This window comes from Prionailurus viverrinus, chromosome A2 (assembly GCF_022837055.1).
Source record: "Prionailurus viverrinus isolate Anna chromosome A2, UM_Priviv_1.0, whole genome shotgun sequence".
NCBI lineage: Eukaryota > Metazoa > Chordata > Mammalia > Carnivora > Felidae > Prionailurus > Prionailurus viverrinus.
Genome location: NC_062562.1, coordinates 82,516,662 through 82,542,602, shown reverse-complemented (window position 1 = coordinate 82,542,602; position 25,941 = coordinate 82,516,662). Strand labels below are relative to the sequence as shown.

Genomic DNA, 25,941 nt, shown 5'->3' with positions numbered 1-25,941 from the left:
TTAACATATATTCTATTTGCCCACATTTTATTCTTGGCTCATTCACATTTCCTGATTGGGTCTAAAGTCCTAGAAGGGAAGATAACCTGAAATGCAGAATGTTTTTTTTCCCCCTCCTTTCCCTGGTAGAGAATATGATATGATATACAACCTAGTAGAGATATGATATACAACCTCTGTAAACTTAAAAAAGAAAAGACATCACTGCTTTTAGCCTCTTGTGCTTGACATTCTAAAAAGCAATCATTCCATCTGCATTATGCAGTATGTCACAGAACAGAAAAGCCAGAGCAGAGATAGAGATTTACACTTCTCCCTAGTTGTCCTCTTAATTATCTTATCTGAGATACACTGTCAGTGCCAAACATAAGTCTTTCATGAAATAGACAAGGCATTCTAAAAACCAAAATTCTGTTTACATATCAAATTAGTTACATCAGGTGGGAGAAAGATTAAGCAAGAGCTCTACTACCACTCTGAAGATCTAAAACCCATCATGTCACTTTTTACCAGCTTAAAAGCATTTGGAAAACAATGGCACTTTTGTCCTCCCCTCAGGGGAGAGAAAGTCTAGAGGGAACGGAAGTAATTTAGCCCATCATCCTGGCACCCATACCTAACTAGTTTAGCAGTCTTAAAGTAATCCTCAGTATTCTAAAGTTGGCATGAATCAACTTTTGATAATTAAGTTTTAAGAGGAAAAAAAAAAGATTTTCAAATTGCAATTCAAGATCTTATGGTTTTGGCTAAAGACAGAGAAACAAGAATTTTAAAGATGACAAGATGAAAATAAAATGTCAAATATAAGAAAATAATTACAAAACAAAGGTAAAAAGATTACAGTTATCAATTTTAGTATTTATTGAAAGGTGGAAGACAAGGAAAATTCCTCTCAAACTCTAAAAACAAATCTTGCATCTTTGCTGAATGTAAAATGAATTTTTAGATATTTGCTTTACATGACAATGAACTTGTCCAACAAAATACCTGAATGCAAATTTACCAAAACAGTGCTAATCTATTATTTACAAACATGATCTTACCTGCCATAAGTATTTGGGGAAAAAACTGTTTCACTCAGGAACACTAATGAAATACCTTGAAGACCTAACAAAAGAAATAAAATTTTTCCTACCTTCCCTGGCCCCAACTCCCCCAAGTTATATAATGGATTAAAAATGGATATATGTGGGAATAAACATAATATTTCCAATAATCTTACACACATGCACACACACACATACACACACATACACAGTGTTGTGCTAGATCAACCTAATCTTTATTTAAGGTCAACAGCCTTAGGGACAAGGGAGAAAATGAATATGGCTTTAGTAAAGTTTTCAACTAAATATCACAAATGTTTAATTCTTTTGCTAGCTAACCAGCTAACCTGAGTATGGAAAAGATACTACTTCTTAGCTAAAAGGGTATGAACAAAAGTAATTGAAACAAACAAACAAAAAAAGCACTGTAGCAGACACCACTGAGGTACCTTAGTTATTTTTTTAAAGGTCTGTGTATCAATTTAATAATTTACATAATCACTGTTTATATAGCATAAGATCATATAGAAACTACATCTTAAGTGCTTTATTATTCTGGTCCAACAAACTGGAAGTAACCAAAACAAAACAACAACAAAAAAACCTAACAAACTTGTGTTCAGATAAAGAACTGGAATGTACTAACTAGGAAACCATTAATATAATGCAATATTGAAATAGAAGTTATTTGTGTGTAACAAAGGTAGTCAGAAAGTTCTCAGATTGCATCTGAAGAGGATTTTAAAATTATAACCCGTAAGACAAGGAACATAGCATTATTCAAGGTGACAAGGCTATATCTTGAAATCTGAGCCCAGTGATTTGTATTTCACTTCCAGAGAAATGTATGCACTTTACAAAACATTACGTTTTCAAAATATGGACAAGTTTTGAGTATTGTTTATAAAAGAAACTATACCTAAAAGCAACCACTGTGGTTGTTTTAGATACGTCTTTTAGTTAAAAGTTTAAGGCTCATAATATTTTGGACGGATACCCTAAAGACATTTTATTACTGTATGATCTCATGCATCTATGTGTATAGTACTGGAAAACTGAAACGAAAACGTTGTTAAATATATCACCCTTCAATTAAAAAAAGAAAAACAGAAAAACATTTTAACCACATGCTCTCCTACTTCTCAATACTGGTTTGTTATTAACTTTTGTATCCAAAAGGTAGATGCAAACGATAAATTTAGCTTAAAAGAGAAGATTTAAGTGGTGAAGAGCAGGCTAAGGCAGTAACGTATAAAACAAAATCCCTATTTACATTATCATGATTTATACCTTCCTTATCCCATGAAAATTCCTATGTTACAAACATATTGATTTCCTGTAAACCACTGAGATTTCCTACAATATTTGCCTACCCTTTTAAACTGTGAGCCAGAAATACCACTGCTGCAATTATTTTTTCTCCCTAACCAGAAAGATAAGCAGTTTTATGGGTACCACAAATAAGGCTGGGACAGAAACAATTTAAATAGCAACACTAGCCCAAAAGAACCACAGTTAAAAGTCATCAACCAAAGTAAGAGCCCAGAAAAATACCAAAGGTAAATAAAATTGATCTGCAATGAGAATTCCTTATATCAAAGCTTACATTAAAGACATTTGTTTGACTTTCAATTACAGTAGTGGAAGCAGTCTCAAATAGTGCTGAAGTCCATCACTGAAGAGATTTGTTTTAAGCTTTAGGTAGGCACTGGCAATCATGTTTCTACCCTAATTTTACTTTCTAGAGCTTTTTTGGGGGGAAAAAAGTACTCTAAGTTGTTTACCTGCTAAGGTAGGGAGAAGGATCCTTAGAAAAATGAGGTAACACATCTTATTTTGTTAGTTCTATCTCTGTATGGCAGCTGAGTCATTGCCCTTAACGATTTTGCATTTGTCGTATTTTCCTCCTGTTCTGCAAGAAAAATGTAAAAAAGGATTTTAACTGCTCACAACTAAACATTCTGTAACTAAAGATTTTTACTCAGCTTCTATGAAGTATATATAGTACAGATGCTGATTAGTAAGAAAATTTTCTCAACTTATCATTCCACACACTACAGAGAAAATTTACCTTAGGGCTATGCAATCTGGCCACAAAACTTCATTAGTTAGAAGAGTTAGATATCACTAACAGACCTTGTTTCTCCCAACTTTATAAAACTGTTTCTATTACCTAAACTGCTTTCTTAATGTTGAATATAAATATTTTAAAACATATTCCAGGGAGTGAGGCTAGGAAGTTTCACATATTCATCTTATTCAGCAATTTAAGAAGTTATGCAAAATATGATATACATATATATATATATATATATTCCCATACATACATACATATATAAATATGCTTTCATAACTGAACCTTGGTTTTAAAAATGCTTACACAGTGTGGAGAATTTAAATATTCACTAGATTTGAATACGTACATTGCACTCCATTACCACTCTAAATGCATACACCAGCAGAAACATAACAGACCAAATGATTTAACTGAATTGTCAGTTTGTCTTTATGCAGACCCAACAGAAAACATATTTATTATTATGAACCTTTATTAAGTGGCTCACATTTCAGTATAAATCACACTAAAAAGATTTTTTAAAAGCTATTTACACTACAGTGCTGACACAGTAAAATGAAAAAAAAAATTGGTATAAATAAGCTCTATGGAAAAGCCTTTAAATTGTCAAAAAAGAATTCTGGCTCATATTACAAAATATATATATATATATATATGTTAATACATATATATATACATATATATACATATGTATACATATATATGTAACATATATATATATACATATATATATATATGTTAATGTCAGCTCTATTCTAAAACCTACAATTCCAAATCAAATGATTTTTTTAAAGACTCCTTTTGTTTAAACCTGTAATGTTTACAGTGCATCTGGCCCTAAGTGTTTTGATACTTCACAGTTATGGACAGGCACTGAGGAATGTTACAAAGCTACATAAACTCTATTTTGTAACAGACTTGGGAGCAAGTCCTTGGCTTGCTTTCAGAATTCATGAATCTTTATTACATTAACTTAAAAAAAAAAAAAAGAATTGTAAATGGTATGTACAAATTCAGCACAAAATGTCATCATCTTTTCTATCTTGATTTGAATGTGCTGAACTAGGTTGTCTTGTATCAACTAGACTTATGTGACTTCCAGGACATAATTCTTCCTTTAAATCTTTGTTGGTATTTTCAAATTTAGAGTCCACGTCAATCTTAAATTCTGTAAATTGAACATGATCCAATTTTGCTTTAACATTCTTGCCATCCATATTCGGTGCTCTAGTCTTTTCAGCAATATAAACATTCACAGGTTCTTCCTTGATTCTTACAGATGGAATAGGTTCATGTTTAATCTGCTGCAGTTCAGATTTAGAATGAAGTTTGTCTGAAAAATTAGAATCCAAGGAGGTTTTGCTTATAGCACAAAGCATGTGGTCAGTGTGAGGTCCAAGAACTGATGATGTGGTATCTGGGGATGTGCCTGTTTCATGAGTAGCTGTATTCTGTACAGTGTCCTCCTCTAAGTGATATAACTTGAGCCGAACATGCCATGCTAAACTGCATACAGCTGAAACTGTCTTGAACTGATGAACAACATTCCTTGGAATAAAATAAATGTCATTATCATACAGCTGAATTCTGGCATAACGGATGCCTTCCCTCCTCAGTTGATTAAGTTTTGCATCATCAACCCACTGGACACACTAAAAAAAGAGACAGAAATACCAGTAAGTCTTTTCCACAATAAAAATTAAACTGAAGACAATAATGGTTAAAGATATACCTGGGACAGTGGAGGTTCATGTAAATCTAACTGCATTCGTTGAACTACTTCTAAGAAATCTTCAGCATGAAAACAAATTACATCTTTGGTTATTCGGGGTTGAGCAGGCCTACAAAAACATGAAACAGTGAAGAATCTTCCATTAATGTTTCACTCAGTTAAGTCCTTATTAAATTTTATGGTCAAAACAAAAGTACTTAGAAATAAAGTCAAAATGTTTAAATATGTAAAGACCACTTTACATATTTAAACAAAGGGATAAAACCATGAGTTTTGGCTTAAACATAAATAGAACAACTCGCTTCGTTTTATTATAGCTATGTATAACCGTATTTTGAAAAAGCAAAATAATTTGAATTGGTTAATTATAGAAATCAAAAAAGTAAGGGATTATCTTAAAGGTCAATACTTCAACAAATTAAATGCTAAAGACAAAATTACTAAATAAAAATTAGAGGTAAATATGAGAAGAGAATACTTTCAATAAAGACATATATAACCGCAATTATGTGTAAAATTCCTAAGTCACTCTTAATAAATTAAGAGACATTCACTAGAAAAGTGCTACTAAACTATTACCACTCTATTTGCAGGGGATTAATAGTGTCTTTATAATTCTAAAAAATCCCCAAATTCGTCAAGTAATTAGCAATATACAAATACATTTTTATAGAACATGCTAAAAAATGGATTTTGAAATGAAATTCCAACCAACAGAACTACAAAACAATCATACCAGGGCAAATCATAAACAGATTTTTAAAAACCAGTGAAGAGAACATCTACAACTTATACATTACACTGATACACAGGGAAAGTAGGGTAAGATCATGGGGGACAATGATGACACAGTAAGCACCAAGTGAACCTTAGTTTTTCTTTAACCTTAGTTAAGGCAATTGTTTTTACTTCTCATCACTTAGAAAATCAAATTATTACGGTCCAACCCAAAAGAGTAAACGCACATTCTAACAATTAAAAAATTTTAGTGCAGTCATACAATTAGTCATACAAATACAGAGAAAAATGGAACTTTCTTTCCCCATAGGAAGAATTACTGAGAAACTTCCCAAGAAAAATTTTAGAAGCCAAGAAAACCTTTCATTAAAATAGCAGCAGTCAAAAAAAAAAAAAAAAAAAAAAAGAAAAGAAAAGAAAAGAAAAGAAAAGAAAAAGCAGTAGTTAATACATACCACTCTCCACAGTGCACAGCCTTCAACACTCCAACAGCAGCTGTAGTCTGTCGTTCAAAACCTTGTCCTATATGATCTGCATGGGCTCTTGTCCTGTCTTCAAAGAGCATCTCACGGGGCTCACTGGTTCGAGGTAGGTACTGCAGGTTTTTTATTTCATTGGTAGTTCTGTTAAAATAAAATCATAGACAGGTAGGAAGGGAGGGAGGGAGGGAGGGAGGGAGGGAGGGAGGAAGGAAGGAAGGAAGGAAGGAAGGAAGGAAGGAAGATAAATAGAGGAGGTGGGGAAAGAGGCTGGCCTACGTATTAAAGCTTAATCGCCTTCAAACATTTGTATTGATGTCCTGAGGCTTAACTGCCATCAAGGATTTAGTAATTACATAATTCAGACAAAAGGAAATTTTACATCACCTGCTCCCAAATCAAGTTCTATTTTTAAAATGAACAAGTACAAACAAAAATGCATATAATCCCCTCCTTTTTCTAACACAGTCTTCACAAAAGTGGCCACTGTAAGGTGGATAAACAACTAAATCATAGATGTTGTGGTTTACCCAGGTTCCCTTCCAGAATCTTTACCTGAGGTTTGGGTCTTATCTGTAGAACCATGCCCCTCATTCAAATCACGTGGCTAATGTAAGATATATTATCTGGAACAAACAGGTAACTTTCAAAAATGGGTTAATTAATATTTATAGAATACCTACTGTATATTAGGTGCTATCTAGGCACTGCAGCTAGTGAACAAGACAGTAGTGAATAAAACAGACAAGTTCCCTACTTTCATAGGAGTTGATATTCCAGTGGAGAAAGACTAACAAATAAATAAATAGGAAGAAAATACCAAATAGTAAGTACTTCCACAAAACATGCATGATTTATTGGAGGCAGAAAGGAAAACCTTAGCTCCCTCTTAAAGGACATCCACCTGCATTCCCCTATGGCTCACCTAGATAAGCATACAGAAGCTGCTACTTAGTCTCATTCAATGCAAAAACCCTCTAATTTTGCTGCAAAAGGGGAAAAGGGTGAGAACAATTTCTTTGGGAGTCATCATCTTGTTTATCTTCCTATGTGGTTTTCTGTTGCTTTCAGAGACAAATCCAGATTGCCCCCATAATTTTCTCCTCTCATCCTAGACTTAACCCCTAGAATCACTCTTATTAGTTCTCTAATTTCCCACTGTCCATCTCTACTACCACTGCTCTTTGTGCACTCTTGTATTACAACACACACACACACACACACACACACACACACGTGATGCTACAACATACTTTTTTGCCTTTTGTGACTATGTTCTACAGGTGCCAGAAAGCTACATGATAATTCCTGTGGAAAGCTAACAGGCTTTCAAGCCTACAATTCTAGTGTCATTAACACCACATTCTAATGAATTAAAACTTTATATGAAACATTTAGCACAGTGCCTTGGACAATATTGTTATTAGTTGGTCAGACTACTACGTGATATACAATCATCACATATACATGGATTCTAATCCCTGAGGGCAGGCAGTTTCCTCAGAGGGCTGGTGAACTCCCTTAAATCACATGTAAAATTCTGTGTATATCTGCACTGTTCTGGGGAGAGGCTTTCACAGTCTATTTCTCACTACAAAGAATGCTGAAATTAACATTCTTATACATTTACCTTTAGTGATTTCATTTCTTAGGACAGATTCCCAAAAGTAGTAGTGCTGGATCAAATAGTATATATGCATTAAACTTCATGAGCTATTGTTAAATTACTTTCACAGAATGATTATAGCAGCTCACCTTTCTACCAACAATATATAAATGGTTCTGTTTCCTCATACCTCCAGCCTCTAATACTTTTTTTTTGCCAATGTAATAGGTAGAAATAGTATCTCATGATTCTTTTAATGTAATTGGCTGAAGCCTATTTTTCTACTGGGTTGTGTTACATTTTTGTTGTGAATTTGGGAATGCTTTTTGTATATTAACTTTAGTCTGGCACACAATATAAATGTTTTAGTCCAGTCTATCATGGTTTTGAACTTTGTTGTTCATGTCTTCTTTCTCACGAATAGTATTACTATTATACTAGATAATACTAGATAGTATTTCTATCTTATTTGGTCTCTCCTAGGTTTAAAGTTTTTATTTTTATATTTTAATTTTTTATCTATTATGTTCAAATCTCTGACTTCTTGATAAGGACTTGAGATAAGGGCTATGGTTTTGTTTTCTTTCAAATGGACTTCAATTATGCCAGCATTACTCATTAAATAAATCTTCCTTTTCCCATCCATCTCATACATTAAGGTCTCAACATATTTTGATCTATTTGGATACTCTATCTATCGTATTCCAGTGATGTTTTTGAGCTTTACAATAATTTTTAATATCGAATAATACAAGGCCCCCACACTTATCTTCTCTTTCACAGTTTTCTTGGAGATTTGTTGACTTTACTTATCCTTCCTTCTTAACTTTAAAATCATTAAATCCAGTGCTGGAAGTGTGAGTCCAACTGGAATGCTAAAAACTTCAAAGGACACTCATTTATCCAATCTAGAACACAGTAGGGTTTTCCATTTATTTAGGTTATTATTTTATATCCTCCAGGAGATGTTTTAGTTTTCTTAATATGGGTTCTGAATATTTCTTATTAAATTTATTCCAAAATAGTTTATAATGTCTTTGTTGTGAATGACATTTTTTCCCATTCCTACTTACAATTTATTGTCATTTGCCTACATTACTCAAGCCTCATTTATACTTGATATTTTATAAAAAAAAAATTATCAGCACGTAGCCATTTTTGAATTTACATTTCAAGTATGCTCTAGACTTTCCCTTCCTTCTTTCTCCAATTTCCAACACACACACACACACACACACACACACACACACACAGTGTACAGACATCTATCCCTGGCAATAAAAATTTGTAATCAACATACCTTTTCCTTTTGAAAGGTGACTTTGGCATATCGGCCACAGGGATCATTTGTTCTCCTGGGCGCACCCACATGATGGGACCATCATCACTGTCTTTTCGACTCTCTAATTTTAGACTAGACAGTGTCCCCCATGGCAGTGTACACTAGAGGCAAAGAGTTACACAGAAACCAATTATTTTCAAAATGCACCTTCCAACATACATTAAAGAATACTGCCCCCTTGACAAACTTTCATATATACCTTTATACTTATACATTTAAAACACATACCTATTTTGAATATATTCCTATGTATTTATACATTTTCCTTCAAAAAATTCTATTTCAAACATATCAAGAGTAATTATTCTCAGATGGTTCTCTCCTCTAACCCTGGCAGAATATGATTTACTACATTCATCATTTGTTATTCCTCCTTCTACCAAATAAAAGGGTCATGTGATGTTAATAAGCTGGCAAAATAAGCAAGTGTTCTCCATGAGAATCCATAAAAATGAACTGAGTTATAAAAACTAGGCATCTCGGGGCGCCTGGGTGGCGCAGTCGGTTAAGCGTCCGACTTCAGCCAGGTCATGATCTCACAGTCCGTGAGTTCGAGCCCCGCGTCGGGCTCTGGGCTGATGGCTCAGAGCCTGGAGCCTGTTTCCGATTCTGTGTCTCCCTCTCTCTCTGCCCCTCCCCTGTTCATGCTCTGTCTCTCTCTGTCCCAAAAATAAAAAACGTTGGAAAAAAAAAAAAAAAAAAATTAAAAAAAAAAAAAAACAAAACTAGGCATCTCAAAAAAAAAAAAAAAAAAGATACCTCTTTGAATAATTATCATCAACACCTAACAAAACGAAAAGGAAAACCAAACCAAAGTCAAAACTTACTTCTGTTTAGTAGTTGCTTGAAGAGGTTGCTGGTCTAAAAGCAACTTTTTTTTTTTTTTTTTTAAAGAAAAGGGAGAAAAAAATGTCTAAGGGCCATTGTCCTGGGAATGGTGAAAGTGGTATTTAAAAAAAAAAAAAAAAAAAAAAAAAAAAAAAACAAACCACAACATTTATCCTATCATTTCCAAGAAAGGGGAGGATTGTCACATGAAATTTCCCCTGAAAGAATGCATTTAGCTCATTTGCCTTTAAAATTAAAATCTGAAACAATAATGTTTAAATAATGTTTTTGTTTTTTTTTTTTAATTTACAGTTTATTTTGAGACAGAATGAGAGAAGGAGAGTAGAGAGGGAGAGAGAGAGAATTCCAAGCAGGCTCCATGCTCAGCACACAGCCTGACACGGGGCTCAAACTCACGACCTGTGAGATCACAAACTGGGCTAAAACTGAGTCGGATGCTCAAGCAAGTAAGCCACCCAGGCACCCCTAAATTACGGCATTTTAAAAATACCACTCAAAATAAATGCAATCAAATTCCATGATTTCACTAGTAAAGGAATAAAAAAATATAAGGGGAATGGAATGGAGTGAAAAAGTTAGAAAAGATATGTATACACACATAGATTAGAAAATGGAACAAGAAGTGAAAAAAGAAGAGATCTACAGCGAATTATGTAGCAAATATTAGAGATAAAGGGATCCTATCATATTCTGACCTTTAAATTACTGATGAAAGAACTACACAGCTCAGAAATTTCTCTCTCGGTGGGACAGTCCCAGCAGCCCACAAGAAGAAATATTTTCTAGAATGCAGAGATTATTGAAAAAAAAAAAAATCTGGCTGGAAATCATTTAAAAAATTTAAAAGGGCCTTAAAGCCACATAGTCTAAATGCAATGTTTTATGGATGAGGAAACTGAAGTCCAGAAAGTTTAAATGGCTTGCCCATCCCAGGCAAGTAGAGCCAAGATTGAAATACAGAGGTATAATCTCCCAAGCCAGTTTTCCACAATGCCAAACTGCCATTACTTTGTCCTAAACACTTAATTTGTAGGCATCCTTCCTGTACTTTAAATCCTCTGGTACTCAGTTGATACAAAGCTGACAAACGGATGGAACCTAATTTCCTCAAGTGGGAGCAACAGGCAAATGTTACTCTGGTCCACCACTTAGCTCTGCCATTATAATCAGTACCTGAGAGGTCACATGCACACACACTACACAAGAATTCTATTTCTGAAACAACCATGATTTGTGTCACCCGTAGTGTGAAAGTGACACCCACGATTTAGACTGCTTGATACTGTTTTCTCTTACTTTTAAAAATGGTGAATCTTCCAACATGTCAAGGAACTCAGGGAAGTAATCTCCCACTTCTTCATCAACTGCTCCCACCAAGCTGATCTGTCGCATTGGGCCAGCTCTGTAAGTACCGTGAGAATATGTTCTTTTTACCTGAAGGATATGGATTTAATTAAAAGTTACACATAAGATAATGTTTACTATCATTCTGTAACACTAAATTATACTGTCTGAGAACATAATGTGAGGTAAGCAAAACAAAACAAAAGCCTTTACAAACAGTTAAAGAAAAAAAAAAGCATGAAAAAAAATCCATACTAAGGCAAGCTATTTTACCTTCCCTAGCTATTCCTACACACTGCTTATAAAACCACAGATGAGATCAACAGCATAATTCTAGACACTAACTTCTCACAATACAGTTAATTATATGATCTATAAGGCCAATTAAATTATATTAAAAAGTTGTATACCAGTTTTTCCTAAATGCCTCATATCTTTTTATTGGAATTTCCCCCTGAAATGTTACATTTATCTGATACCAGTGGTTTGTTTATATGTCTGAAAGGCCACCAGGAATGATTTTCCCTTCTAGATCATACCATATTACCTAGAATCCAGTTTATTTTTATGATTAACTCTGATAAAAACTACTAGAGATTGAGAATCTGGAGTCCTAGGTTCCAACTCTACCTTTGCTATCTACCAGCTATGTGACCTTCAGAAATCACATAAATTCCTTGAGTTTTAGTTTCCTTAAGTGGAATGATTTACCTCAGATTGCTGAAGAACACGTAACAATTATATAAAGCTATAAAGCCACCTGCACAATGCTAGCAAATGGGCGGCATTCGAGTATCGAGTGAAATAAAACAACCCACACCTCAAGAATCTTGGTACTTGAATTCTGACAAGCACATTTAAATCCTGCAAAGAAATCTATGCCGTTTCATATCCTAATGGGAGTAAACAAAAATCTTTATAAGGCAAAACAACTTCCTTTCATAAACTTTAAGCAAAATCCTAATTATCTTTTTCATCTCTGGATTAGCTTTGGTGGGCACTAAATTTAGGGAGATCAAAGTATCTCACTTTGCCTGGGTCTATGGCAGTTTTAAAATTCAAAGTCCTATATATCTCAAGAGGCAAACCTGGAATGGTTAGGCTTTTGTCACATCATGGATACACTCTTAAAAGATATTCACATCACAAATCAAATTCCTATTATCACAGATGGCACAGATAGTCATATGTACCCAAGAATGTAAGCCCTCCACCCCCATATTTAAAAAAAAAAAAAAAGATGACAAAAATTCCATCACAATAGATTAATTTGACTCAAATACTAGAGAATTTCACTTCATTTTTATTATAATCAGCAAAAGCAATTAACAATGATATGTTAATTCCTTAATAAGTTTATTTACCAGAATTCCAAGTTTAAGTTTTGATTAACTGTCAAAAATTCACTTCTTAGAACCGTAACACACTCTTCCAATCAAGTTAAAAAAAAATTGGAAGTTCTGTGTCCCCATTTTGTACTCATGATTTCATCTTTTTTCCTGTATCCCAAAAGTTCTTAGCATCTTCAATACTGAGAGAGCTAAATGTTAAGATCTGACTGTACTCTAGAGGTTCTAGATGGTTACATGTACTAACAGTACTACAAGAAAATTAGTCATCAGTGTGCATTCTGAAATGTAGTCTAACAAAGCTAAAGGTTATTATCAATTCAAAATGAAGCAAATTTACCAGAACGGACATAACATTAATTCTATTAGGTGATTCTGAGTTTGTGGCTTCAGTTTTGGATCTGCATATGATTGTATTAACAAACCTCATGGCCATTCAGTGAAATCAGACTTACACTGCAAAACTCAAATTTTCTAAGTGCTTTGAAATACATTATTTGACCTGTAAAAGTCACAGTAAGATAATAATATTTCCACTTCAAACCAAATTTCTGTGCCTCAAATCTCCTTAATTTGTTTAACTCAGATAACTCATCTAAATCATTAACTAGTTCTGGGGCACCTGGGTGGCTGAGTCTTAGGTTAAGTGTCTGACTTCGGCTCAGGTCATGATTTCACAGTTTGTGAGTTCAAGTCCCTCCTCAGGCTCTGTGCTGACAAGCACAGAGCCTGGAGCCTGCTTTGGATTCTGTGTCTCCCTCTCTCTCTGCTCCTCCCCTACTCGCCCTCTGTCTCCCTCTGTGTCTCTCTCTCAAAAATAAATAAAACATTAAAAAAACGTTTCTAATTATTAACTAGTACTAACAAAGCCAAAATCAAGGAAGTCCTTGCCACCCAGCTTGTTCATTCTACGACATCACATTATCAACAACAATCAACTGAATAATTGGGGCAGTGACTCAATGATCAACTAAATAATTTGGGAAGGAGGAATCTTCAACAATCAAATTCTTCTAAAATACTAAGCACAACTCAATTTATGAGCTCTCCTAAAGAAATGGGCACTTTGAGGGGCGCCTGGGTGGTGCAGTCGGTTGAGTGTCCGACTTCAGCCAGGTCACGATCTCGCGGTCCGTGAGTTCGAGCCCCGCGTCAGGCTCTGGGCTGATGGCTCAGAGCCTGGAGCCTGCTTCCGATTCTGTGTCTCCCTCTCTCTCTGCCCCTCCCCCGTTCATGCTCTGTCTCTCTCTGTCCCAAAAAATAAAATAAAATGTTAAAAAAAAAAAAATTAAAAAAAGAAATGGGCACTTTGAACATACTTTTCAAGAAAAGTCAAATGGGTGGATGGTCCACTGGACTTTCTTTCCAAGTGCAAAAATTAAATGTGTGCATATAAAAGATAACACCAAGAAAGAATGCTCTTTAATGTGAATGTTAGGAATCAAAGATAATCTTCTCTGAGGAAATGTAAATATGAAACCATAACAATTTATGTAATAGGTAAAAACAGGTCTTACTATACTTGAAATAATTTTTTTCGCAAATAACTGAGGTAGTTTTCTGAGTTCTACCTAGCAGTTGCCATGCAATTCAAATTGCTTCCATCCTACAAAAAACAAAAACCTACTAAAAGCATTATTAAACTATAGAGAAGACGGGATAAATACAGTAATCAGAAAACCAGAACTAATTACTAACAAATTTAACATTCAGCCCTCTTAAGAGTATAATTTCTGTGTTTAAATGTTAAGTAAAAATGTATCATTTAGTAACTAAAAAAATGGGTAAAGCTTCTTGGATGATAATATTAAAGACAAATGATAATGTCTTATCTTATAACTTAAGTACTTCACTAACTGACTTAACCAGATGTTAACCAGATGTTATCTTAGCCTAGAATGATTATTAATTGAAAGGAACATACTGACCTAGTCATCTCATTTCATTCAAATTACCTTTACATTAATTTCTAAGTTATAAATGTTGTTGTTTGTTTAAAACTAAAATGAAACGTGCTCGCTTCGGCAGCACATATACTAAAACTAAAATGAAACACATCTAAATTAGTACAGACTAATTAAAAACTATTAAAAACTTTAACATAATACATTAAATAAATTAGAACAAACTTGAGTCCCCCTCCCACCATTTCTATTTTGAGGCCACCTAAAAAGAGGCTATATCTTTTGATGATGTTTTAAAATATGGTCTTATTATAAGTCATAAATATTTCAAAAGGTAATTGGGAAAAACTAAATTTTCAAGAGTAAAGTAATATAGACTCTAGTCATCAGCTTATAATCTTAAATATTGTATTTGAATCTTTATAGTTCTTGTCACCTCATGGCAAAATACATATATATTATATATGAAATTTACTTATATACATAATTTGCTTTAATAAAAGTACAGGTCTCTCTCCTTTTCACCAAAATGTGCTAAAACTGTAAAATACATCCTATTTGTCTACTATTAAAACCACACAGGTAAATTCTACTAAAAGTATGGTCTTTATATAAACTATGTATACTTATCTATCATGTTCAAAAACAAAACAGTAATTTTCTTCTAAAACATTTATTCTCCAAATATTAAAGATAATACTCTGATAACTCAATACGATGGATACAAATATATTTAAATTTAAAACTAAATTTTAAAAATTAAACTGAAGTCATCAAAATCTTACTTACAAAATTTCACGAAAGTAATTTTGTGAAAGCAATCTTTTAAAATACACTGTAATATAACTTTTAATTATATACCACTTAACTTTGTAATTTCACAACCCAATATTCAAACATAGACTAAATTAGTCGGAATCACTAATTTAATGTTTTAAACATGGCATATTGCACATAATAATGCATTCAAATTCAAAAAGTATGTATCTCTTGATAAAATATACAGATGGCACTAAAGTGGTTACAACAAAATGTAAGAATATGATCCACACACCTTTCACAAAAAAATGTAAGTACCTCTTGATTTAGAGGACACCTATTTTACTGCAATACTACATAGCAAATATCTATTCTTACATGGAATGAAATTAAACCTACAATATCATAAGATAAAAAGCTTCAACTCTCCAAAAATCATCTATTTAACAATTATAACTAAAGGGCAGTGGGGGTTGAGGCGGAGGAAACAGGTAAGGTTCTAAAGAATCTCTGGAGAGCCAAAATAAATGCCATAAAACCATGACTCATAAAAGGGTCTCTTCTGACATATGTTTCTACATTAGGCACAATCCTAACTAATCTCTAAAATCATAAAGGATAAGAAATCACAAATGTGAAGTGGGGAGTGGTGACAAGAAGCAGGCATACATATTTGCAACTCCCCTAGCATGCATTAGAGCGTCAGAATGACAAACCTAGACTGAAAACAGAGTTAAATTGTATTGCATATGCTTTTAAAAAGGGTATTTTCATTAAAATCTTGGCACCTAAAACTATGGGCTTCCATTATCTAGAAAAACCACCTATCTGAAAAATATCACATCCTGATGACACTGGATATGAGATTACTTTATTTGCTTTGACTCACTTCAGTAAACAGTAGTCAAGCCATCAGTTTTCTGATGCAGTTAAAAAGTTTACTAGAAAATATCAAAACGTGTCACTGCTTTAAAACAAATCCTATATGCTAAAAGAAAAATGCATTGTTACAAAGAGTACACATATTTTTCCTCTCAATTTAGGTACACTCAAAAGACAACACAATAAAAGATAGAAATGACATTTTTGCTTATATTTAAATAGTTAAATTAAGCTCATCTTTAAAAAGTGCCTGTTAGAAGCAGATGGAATATTTTTAATCTAAATCTCCTCCCTATAGCTCCCTTCACTGCCGCCCCCCACCCCCCGCAAAACCTACCACCATCATGATTGCATGTTTACCTTTCCCCTCTCATATTCTTTATAAATGTTATAAAGGGAAAGAAAAATCAGGAATAGGAAACTTCTTGTACCCAATGCCTGTTTAAGTGTCAAAAACAAAATCTAAGAAGTTCTGGTTAACAAGAAATGAACTGTTTAATTAAATCATGTTTAAACCGAAATCCTATTCATTATTCCTCATGAAAAGTAATCTTTAAAATAAATGAACAAAAAGAAGACCTTATGATTCTGAGGTCGGCCTGCTTACAAAAAGAAAAAAAGTAGACTTTCTGACAAGAAAAACACAGCCAAAAATAAATCCGTAAGACTCAAAACTGTTTTATTTTATGTATAAAAATGGCTACAAGGGAAGAAGCAAATATGGTAATAAGTAATTCAAAAAAAACATGAAGAATGACTCATTTGAAACAACTTGCTGTTTCCTAAAATATGTTTCTTGATATGCCAGCCCCTGCAAAGAGGATTCTATACAGTCCAATAAATTTCGGAAACTCTTCCATGTGGGAGGTTTACCACACACAGGGACTATTAGCATTTCTGTGAGGTCTCAAGGTAAACATAACTTACTTGACCCAGCCTTACACAAACTATTCTGGCTTCAAAACCAGTTTTTCTCATACTTGTTTTAGCATGCCTACCAACATCCTGAGATAGTAATGGTTCCACAGAATAATAGTGAGCCATAATAAATACAGAAGATATTACAGATGTTCCTAGCTAGCTAGGATCAGCATCAATCTGAAGAAAACACAAAAACAGGATAATTATCAGAACCAAAAATTTAGGGGGTGAGGGCAGAAGAGGCTGTCAATTCTGCTGGGTGTTTTGAGGGGAGAGGGGGAAGGAGAGGGAAAGTCTTATTTAAAAAAAAAAAAAGCTCATCCCATTCTTACTGAGGCAAATCTAAAATCTAACATAAATGAGTGTGCCACATGGGGGAGCCATTCCCCATCACATCTGGCATATCCTTTCAAATCAAAATCTAACACGTAATGACATTTAGTCAACATTCTATTTCAAAAATATCCATGTAACTTCAACTAAAATTAGGATAAAAATATCATTATTCATTTTTAAAACAGTACAATAAAGGAAAAAGTCCCTTTTCTCATTTAGAGCACCTGGCACTTGCTACAGTAATGTTTTGCACAGATCTGCTCCTAAGCATTCAAGGAAGATGGGACAGGCACAAATGGTCAAAATAAAATTTTAATACAAATGCAGCCAATGGTTCAAAGATGGCATATCTAATCATTTTTACTGGCCTAAAACAGTGAATGACCCCAGCAAGAAGCCAACAAATCTTAACTGTCTCATTCTGCAGAGGGACAAAGCTTAACAAATCAGATCAGATTTAATAACTTTCACTACCAAGTACCAGCCATTTAATCATGAGTTAACATCATGACCTAAGTTATTTGATACAAACAACTCAGAACCAAGATGAAATAAAACCAGGATTCAGAGTTTGGGGAGGGGAAAGGTGGTCAGAAGATAAGTGCTCTGGTTTTCATATTCTCACAGCTCCAACTACAGTGTTCAGAGTATGTGCTGATTAAATACTGAGTGACAAGAAAGAAACCTCATTTATACCTTAACAGATTAAACTCCTGTCTTACTTGCCTTTTTGTCCTCCTACTATCAAATGAATATTTGAACAAAATGGAGATGGTAGAAAAACGAGGACAAATGTGGAGATTGCAAATGACGGCCAAAAATTCTTCCCAAGCATGTATGCTCACTTTTTTAAACTTTTTTTTTTAATGTTTATTTATTTTTGAGACAGAGAGAGAGAGACAGAGCATGAACAGAGGAGGGGCAGAGAGAGAGGGAGACACAGAATCTGAAACAGGCTCCAGGTTCTGAGCGGTCAGCACAGAGCCCGACGCTGGGCTCGAACTCACGGGCGGTGAGATCATGACCTGAGCTGAAGTCGGACGCTTAACCGACCAAGCCACCCAGGCGCCCCTAAACTTTTTTTTAAATGTTTGTTTATTTTTGAGGGAGAGAGAGAGTGCAAGCGGGGGAGGGGCAGAAAGGTAGACACAGAATCCCAAAACAGGCTCCAGGCTCTGAAATGTCAGCACAGAACCCAACACCGGGCTCAAACTCATGAATCTCGAGATCACGACCTGAGCCGAAGTTGGACACTTACCCGACTGAGCCACGCAGGCGCCCCTGTGTGCTCACTTCTAAGCAACATGACTGCACCAGTCCTATCATTCAAGAAGTGAATCTGGGCCTGGCTATTTCACTTCCTTTGGCCAACAGACATTAGCAAACCCAACAGAAGCAGAGGCTTGTGCACTAGGAATTGCCCTCTTTCTGCTCTGTGGAGTCCTGCACCTACCACCATGTGTATGAGCCTAGGCTAACCTGCTAGATGATGAGAGAAATGGGATCATCACTCCAGGTGACAGCACAACAACCACTGGACATTCAAGCAAGATCTCCTAAGACCAACTGACCTTGGTCAATCATCAGACACGTGAATGAAGCCATTCAGCCCCAGCCAACCCAACAAAGACCTTAAGAACTCTCCAGACAGCCCAAAGAATTGTGAGAAATCACTTTAAGCCATTAAGTTTTGAAGGTTTTGTTTGCTGCAGCAAAAGAACTGACAGGTTATTAACTTACAACAAAAATCCATGTATATATGTTTCTGTTCTCAAAAAGACTTTTATCATACACTTTGACTGACATTATATCACTAACCTCAGAGCCACAACACTACTGACATGACATGACCTACTAAAACAACATTATAATTCTACATGGTCTTTAAAATTTTCAGGCAACCTGCAAGGGTACAGATGAAGATAGAAAACATAATTACACAAGTAAAAAGAATTCTAAAACCAAAAGAATTCAAAGACTAGGAGGTCTCGATCATCTGTCACTGCCGTGTGTGTGTGTGTGTGTGTGCACTGTGTGTATACACACACACACATACACAAAAAATTTCAAATAACACATTTCAAGGATAAAGGCTGAACAGGTGCAAAAATGAGTTTTTGTGAAAACTACAGAGTAATATTACAAAGATAAACACTACAAAGATCATAGGAATGGTTACATAATTTGTCATCTTTTACTTTCCACAGAATTGAGGACAAATGAATTTTGGTTGATCAGATTTTAATCAGGGAGGAAGGAAAGAAGGAAGAAGGGAGGGAAGGAAAGGAGGGAGATAAGGAAACAAACTAGTCTCATGAGGATGGACTTAGTTTGGGTTCCACAAGCCACTGGTAGTCAGGACCATCAGGTTGCACTATGAATAGGTGCAGTAACAATTTTATGTCAGCATATACAGCAGCCCTTGCTGGTAGTATTAATTCTCTGGGTCTGATCTAAACTTGGGCATATGAGGACCTATTTTAAGTTGAAACAGATGAGGTTTTACTTACATTTTAAGCTTCAATATTTGCACAGAGTACAATACTACAATACAAGGAAACATAAAATACATATTTTAACATTATTATACTGTTTTATCCACTAAAAAATAGTGCTAATTCATTACAGATACTCATTATCATGAATTTCTTTTCTTTTGTTAAAAATTTTTAAAGTTTATTTATTTGAGAGAGAGCGCACACGCACATAGCACAAGCAGGGTAGGGCAGACAGAGAGGGAGAGAAAAAGAATCCCAAGCAGGCTCTGCACTGAAGGGCAAAGCCCAATGTGGGGCTCAATCTCATGAACCGTGAGATCATGACCTGAGTCAAAATCAAGAGTCAGACACTTTAAATGACTGAGCCACCTAGGCGTCCCTATCAACAATTTCTTTAATGCTGCTAAGTGCATTTTCCAAACTAAGATTAAAGAAAAACAGTAAAGGTTAGATTTGCACACTTCCTCTCTATGAACTCATTCAATTATCTCTTCTCACATGTTTCTAGATCTTTTGAATACTGCTTTTGGACTGGTTTTGACTAAATCTGAGGTTTTTCAGAATATAAAAGGCAGAAAGAGGAATTAAAGGATGGTGAATTACAAAATTTTAAAATTCAAAACTTCTCTACAGATTTTCTTTCCTCCGGTCTGTAAAAAGTATTATCTCTCAACTATACCAGGTTTTAGTAAACCTAACCTATTGCACTTAGTTAATGAGAGGTCATGATCAAATCATCAAACTAGAACATGAATTTGGCTTTGTTTCCCACACCCTGTCTTTGTTATGGTTGATATTAAGTGAAACTACATTCCAACAATGATACCTCATTTTCTTCCTCCCGTAGAATAATACCACGCATGAGTCCAATAATGTTATCTCAACCAATTCTTTTGGTGAAGACAAATGCACATGGCAGGATGTAGGCTAATTCATTTGACATCACCAAAATATATAGCCTCACTAAATGATTCTACTAATAAGCATGCTGCACAATAATGCCATAGGTAAAGGGAAGAAGGGTGCTGAAAGAGAAATAAGGTACAAGACATATTTTCAGTTTCTCAAGATGAGTGTTAATGTCATATTCTAAGAGGTACTCAGAACTTCCAAGTTCTCAAAAACAGTGATAAATAAAATGAAGTCCTCAAATACCTAGGAATGAATCTCAAAAGATGTGTAAGATCTGTAGGATGAAAAACAAAAAATATTATTGAGAGAAAATAAAAAACTAATGAAGGAAAATACCATGATCACAGACTGAAAGATTCAAAATTGTAAAGACATCAATTGTACTCAAACTTAATAACAACTTCAATGTAATCCCAATCAATATCCTAAGCAGATTTTTTGTGGTATCTGACAACTATAGAGTTTATACGCAAATCTAAAGAGCCAAGAAAATCTTGAAGAACAGCAAAATTAATACTTACTCTACTAGATATCAAGAATTATTATAAAGTTATAGCAACTAAGACAAAAAGAATAAGGAAATCGGAAAGAGGCCAGAAATGCACACCATATATATGATTCAGCTGATTTATGGCTAAGAGGACATTGCAATGTAGCATGGAATGGGTGCCTTTTCGATAAATGATCATGTCCATTGAGTACTTATATGAAAAAATATGAACCCTGATGGTGACCTCATATCATATACAAAAATCTATTCAGAAGAACTGTAAATTTAAGTGCAAAAGATAAAACAATAAAAGCTTCCAGAAGAAAACTTCAGAGAATACATTAATGACCTGGGTTAGGCAGAGATTTCTTAAGCAGGACACAAAAAGCACTAATCATAAATGGGAAAAAAAAAACCAAACCCTTATAAATTAGATTACATTAAATTAAGAACTTCTAGTCATCAAAGCACTCTTAAGAGTGAAAAGGCAAGCCTTTTCGAGTAAGAGGATATATGTGCAATACATATAATTGACAAGATTCTTATCCTATCCACAATATATTAAAAACTCCAACAACTCCATGAAGAGAAAAAAAAAAAAAAGCCAGTAGGGAAATGTGCAAAAGAGTAAACTAGTTACTTTCAAAAAGAGGATATCCAATTGGACAATAATTATATAAAAAGGAACTTGACTTCCTTAGTCATCAGGAAAATACAAATTAAAACTACAATGAGATACTACTACACAGCCACCAGAATGGCTAAAATGAGGAAGACAGACACTACTGAGTGTAGCCAAAGATGTGGTACACTGCTGGTGGGAATGTACATTGGTACAATGACTTTGGAAAACCTGCAGTATCTAGTAAAGCTGAGCATGTGCATACTTTTTGATCCTGAAATTGTAATTTTATATACATAGCCAACAAAAACAAATACATATGCTCACCAAAACACATGTACAAAAATATTCATAGCACCCCTACTGTAATAGCCACAAACTGGAAACAATTCAAATATTCATCCATATTAAAAAGAACAAATAAATTGTGGTATGGTCATATAACAGAATACCATACAGCAATGAGAAAATAAACTGTTGTTACACACAAGATAGATGAATCTCACAAACATAAAGATAAAAGGAAGGAAGCCACACAAAACAATGCACATACTATTTGATTCTGTCACATAAATGTTCAAAAACAGGCAAAATTTATCTGTGATATTTGAAGTCAGGAGGCGGTTGCCTGGGTGCTTGTGTATGTGCTGGTGGTGGGGTGCAAAGTAGTGATAAAGAGGGGTTTGGAGAAAGCTCTGGCTACTAGTAATATTCTACTTTTTAAAATCTCGGTGTGTTCATTTAGTAAAGATTCATCAAGCTATGTATGCATTTATAATGTGTGCATTCTGTGTATATATACTTCAATAAAAAGTTTATTTAAAAAATCGATTTAACAAAAGCTTAAAGAAGTTTATCTTTTACAAAAATTTTAACGAAAAACGAAAAATAAAACTATCATATGATTCAGCAATTTCACTTCTGGGTATTTATCTCATGGAAATGAAATTACTGTCTTGAGTAGACAGATGCACCCCTATGTTTACTGCAGCATTATTTATAATAGCCAAGACACAGAAAAAGACACAATGTAAGTGCCCATTTGTGGATAAATGGATAAAGAAAATGAGGTGTATATAAGCATACAATGGAGTATTAGCCATTAAACAAAGAAGGAAATCCTGCTGATTCCAGCAACACAGATGGACCTTGCAGGTATTATATATTGAAATAAGTTCAGACAAAGAAAGACAAATACTGTATGATCTCACTTATATGTGGAATCTTAAAACAAAACACAAAACCAAGCTCATAGATCCAGATAAAAGATTGGTGGTTGTCAGAAGTGGAGTGGGAGGGGGTAAGAGAGGGTGAAGGTGGTCAAAAGGTGCAAGCCAATTATAAGATAAGTAGTAAGTCACCGGCATGCAATGTTCAGCATGGTGACTGTAATTAATAATACTGTATTTTATGTTTAAAAGTTGCTAAGAGGGGCGCCTGGGTGGCTCGGTCGGTTAAGCGTCCGACTTCGGCTCAGGTCATGATGTCACGGTCCGTGAGTTCGAGCCCCGCATCGGGCTCTGTGCTGACAGCTCGGAGCCTGGAGCCTGTTTCAGATTCTGTGTCTCCCTCTCTCTCTGTTCCTCCCCTGTTCATGCTCTGTCTCTCTCTGTCTCAAAAATAAATAACGTTAAAAAATAAAAAAATAAAAAAAATAAATAAAAGTTGCTAAGAGAATAGAGCTTAAAAGCACTCATCACAAGAAAAAAATCTGCAACTATGTGTGATGGTTGTTAATTTATTGTGGTATCATTTTGCAATATATACAGATATTGAATCATTAAGTTATACACTAAAACTAACATAATGTTCTACCTCAATTATTGCAATTAAAATTCTCAATAAAAGGGGTGCCTGGCTGGTTCAGTCAGTGGAACATGTGACTCTTGATCTTGGAGTTGTGAGTTCAAGCCCCATACTGGGCACAGAGATTACTTAAAAAAAAAAAAATTAAAGTTAAGAAAAAAAGTTTTGAAAATCTCAATAAAGGAAAGGCAAGAAAGAAAGAGAGAGAAAGAGAGAGAGAGGGAGGAAGAAAACCTCATGTCCATTAAGCAGTTACTCCCAATTTTCCCTTTCCCCCAGGTCTTGGCAGCTACCAATCTGCTGTTTCTATAGATTTACCTATTCTGGGTATTTCATGTAAGTGAAGTCATACAATATGTGACCTTTTGTGACTGGCTTCTTTCACTCAGCATGATGTTTTAAAGGTTCACCCACACTATGTAACAGTATCTGTATTTCATTCCTTTTTATGGTTCAATAATATCCCATTGTGTGCATATATCATAATTCAGTGAACTCCTTATTTGTATATAAAGCATTTGTGGTAATTTTTGACCTTCAGTACTTGCTGAACTCCCTACCATAAATTAACACACTTTTAAGAATCCTCACTCAGAAGTCAGTTGTCACCTATTCAACAAAATGGAAAATTTAAATATTGCACTAAGTCACTATAACAACTCTCTTTGTATAACCTGTTAGTAGTCTATGAAATATTGCTAACAATAGCCTTGTGAATTAAATATTATCCTTATTTTGTAGGTGAGAAATCGGAGACAAAGAGCTGAAGTAGCAGGCTAGTGTCACAGTGGGTAAACGGCAAGATCCTAACTAGACCCCTTTCTCTTTCCATCCACCCCACATCAGAGTTCAACCAGCTATTCACACTAACCCAGTCACAACTCACTACAATGACTATAAGATATTACTACAAATTAAATTTTGAAGAGAGGTTCTCACATTCAGGACAAGAAAAGGCTCAAGTTATAAACTGGTTTAGCTCTAAATACATGTTTATAACTTAGTCTCTGTAATTCATAAAGCATTTTCCCAAATAAAAACCTATACAAATGGTTAAATAATTTCCTGGAGGCATACCACAAATTAGGTTAAGAGATGGGGGGTTACTGGGAAGAATCAAGAAACCAGAAATAAAAATAAGCTACAAAAAGTATACTCATTTCTCTCCTATTTGCTCTTTTTTGGATTCCATTCAGTTTCAGATAGCTAGCGCCTAAGAACAAACACAAGGCTACCTGCCCCAGTCGGCAGCAAACAACTTCTTCCTTGGTTTCCTCATTTTGTTGTTTTTATAGTGTTTTTATTTATTTTTGAGTGAGAGAGAGAGACAGAGCATGAGCCTGGGACGGGCAGAGAGAGAAGAAAACACAGAATATGAAGCAGGGTCCAGGTTCCAAGCTGTCAGCACAGAGCCTGATGCAGGGTTCAAACCATGGACCATGAAATCATAACCTGAGATGAAGTCAGACATTTAACCAAAACTGGGCCACCCAGGCGCTCCTCAGATACCTCGTTCTTAAAAAAACAAGAAATACCAAATGAGCAGTTCAAAGTAGCTCTTTGCTGGATATTCTTCTCCACACCACAGGAATGACTCAATCTGGAGGATCTTGGGGCAGTGAAACATGGACCTTGCATAGGCAGCTTCCTGCCAGTAACTATAAAGCTAAAGAGGTAAAACCTGTCCTTGCAGCTGACAGATCATATAGGGGCGAGAGCCACAGCTGGTAACCAAGAACTCTAGCATCTGCCTAGCGTTTCCTCTATGTAACATGTATTATACCAAAACCCTGGATAGGTAATGAATGGTAGGTGGCTCTTCAGGGACCCGCAACCCACAACTGGCCACACAGTGGCACAATTAATGAGTCCCAGTATCTCATTTTAATTCATAACAAAAGCACTTATTACACAGTAACATGAAAATTCTTGTTTAATAAAAAATTCCTAATTTGAAAGAAAATGTATTTGGGAGCTATTTGAAAAGCAAATGTATCATGACATTTGAAAGATTACTGAAATAAACTTGCATAGCATGGCAGCAAGAAAGGTTGTGATATAATGAAAATAAGTGGGATTGGAAGTCAAGAGGCCGAGCATAAAACCTAGCACTTAGACGTATAATAAATGACAAGTGAATGATCTAGTACCAAAGAACTATGGGCAAGTTATTTCTTCTCTCCCTATTTCTAAAATTAGATTGTAATAAGGCTTAAATGAGTTATTACATTTGTGTTTAGAGCAGTTCT

General features: G+C 34.8%; 1 protein-coding gene across 1 annotated transcript in view; it reads right to left on the bottom strand.

Moving 5' to 3' along the window:
* Positions 1-1,263: 1,263 nt before the first annotated feature.
* The window catches only part of RSBN1L (round spermatid basic protein 1 like), a 67,457-nt gene continuing 42,779 nt past the window's right edge, over positions 1,264-25,941 (bottom strand). The window contains exons 4-8 of the mRNA XM_047834834.1: positions 11,166-11,303; positions 8,979-9,121; positions 6,049-6,216; positions 4,856-4,964; positions 1,264-4,775 (exon numbers count right to left, since the gene is read on the bottom strand). Of these exons, the coding sequence (XP_047690790.1) occupies positions 4,137-4,775; positions 4,856-4,964; positions 6,049-6,216; positions 8,979-9,121; positions 11,166-11,303 (1,197 nt within the window). The 3' untranslated portion in view covers positions 1,264-4,136. The remainder of the gene's footprint in view (positions 4,776-4,855; positions 4,965-6,048; positions 6,217-8,978; positions 9,122-11,165; positions 11,304-25,941) is intronic.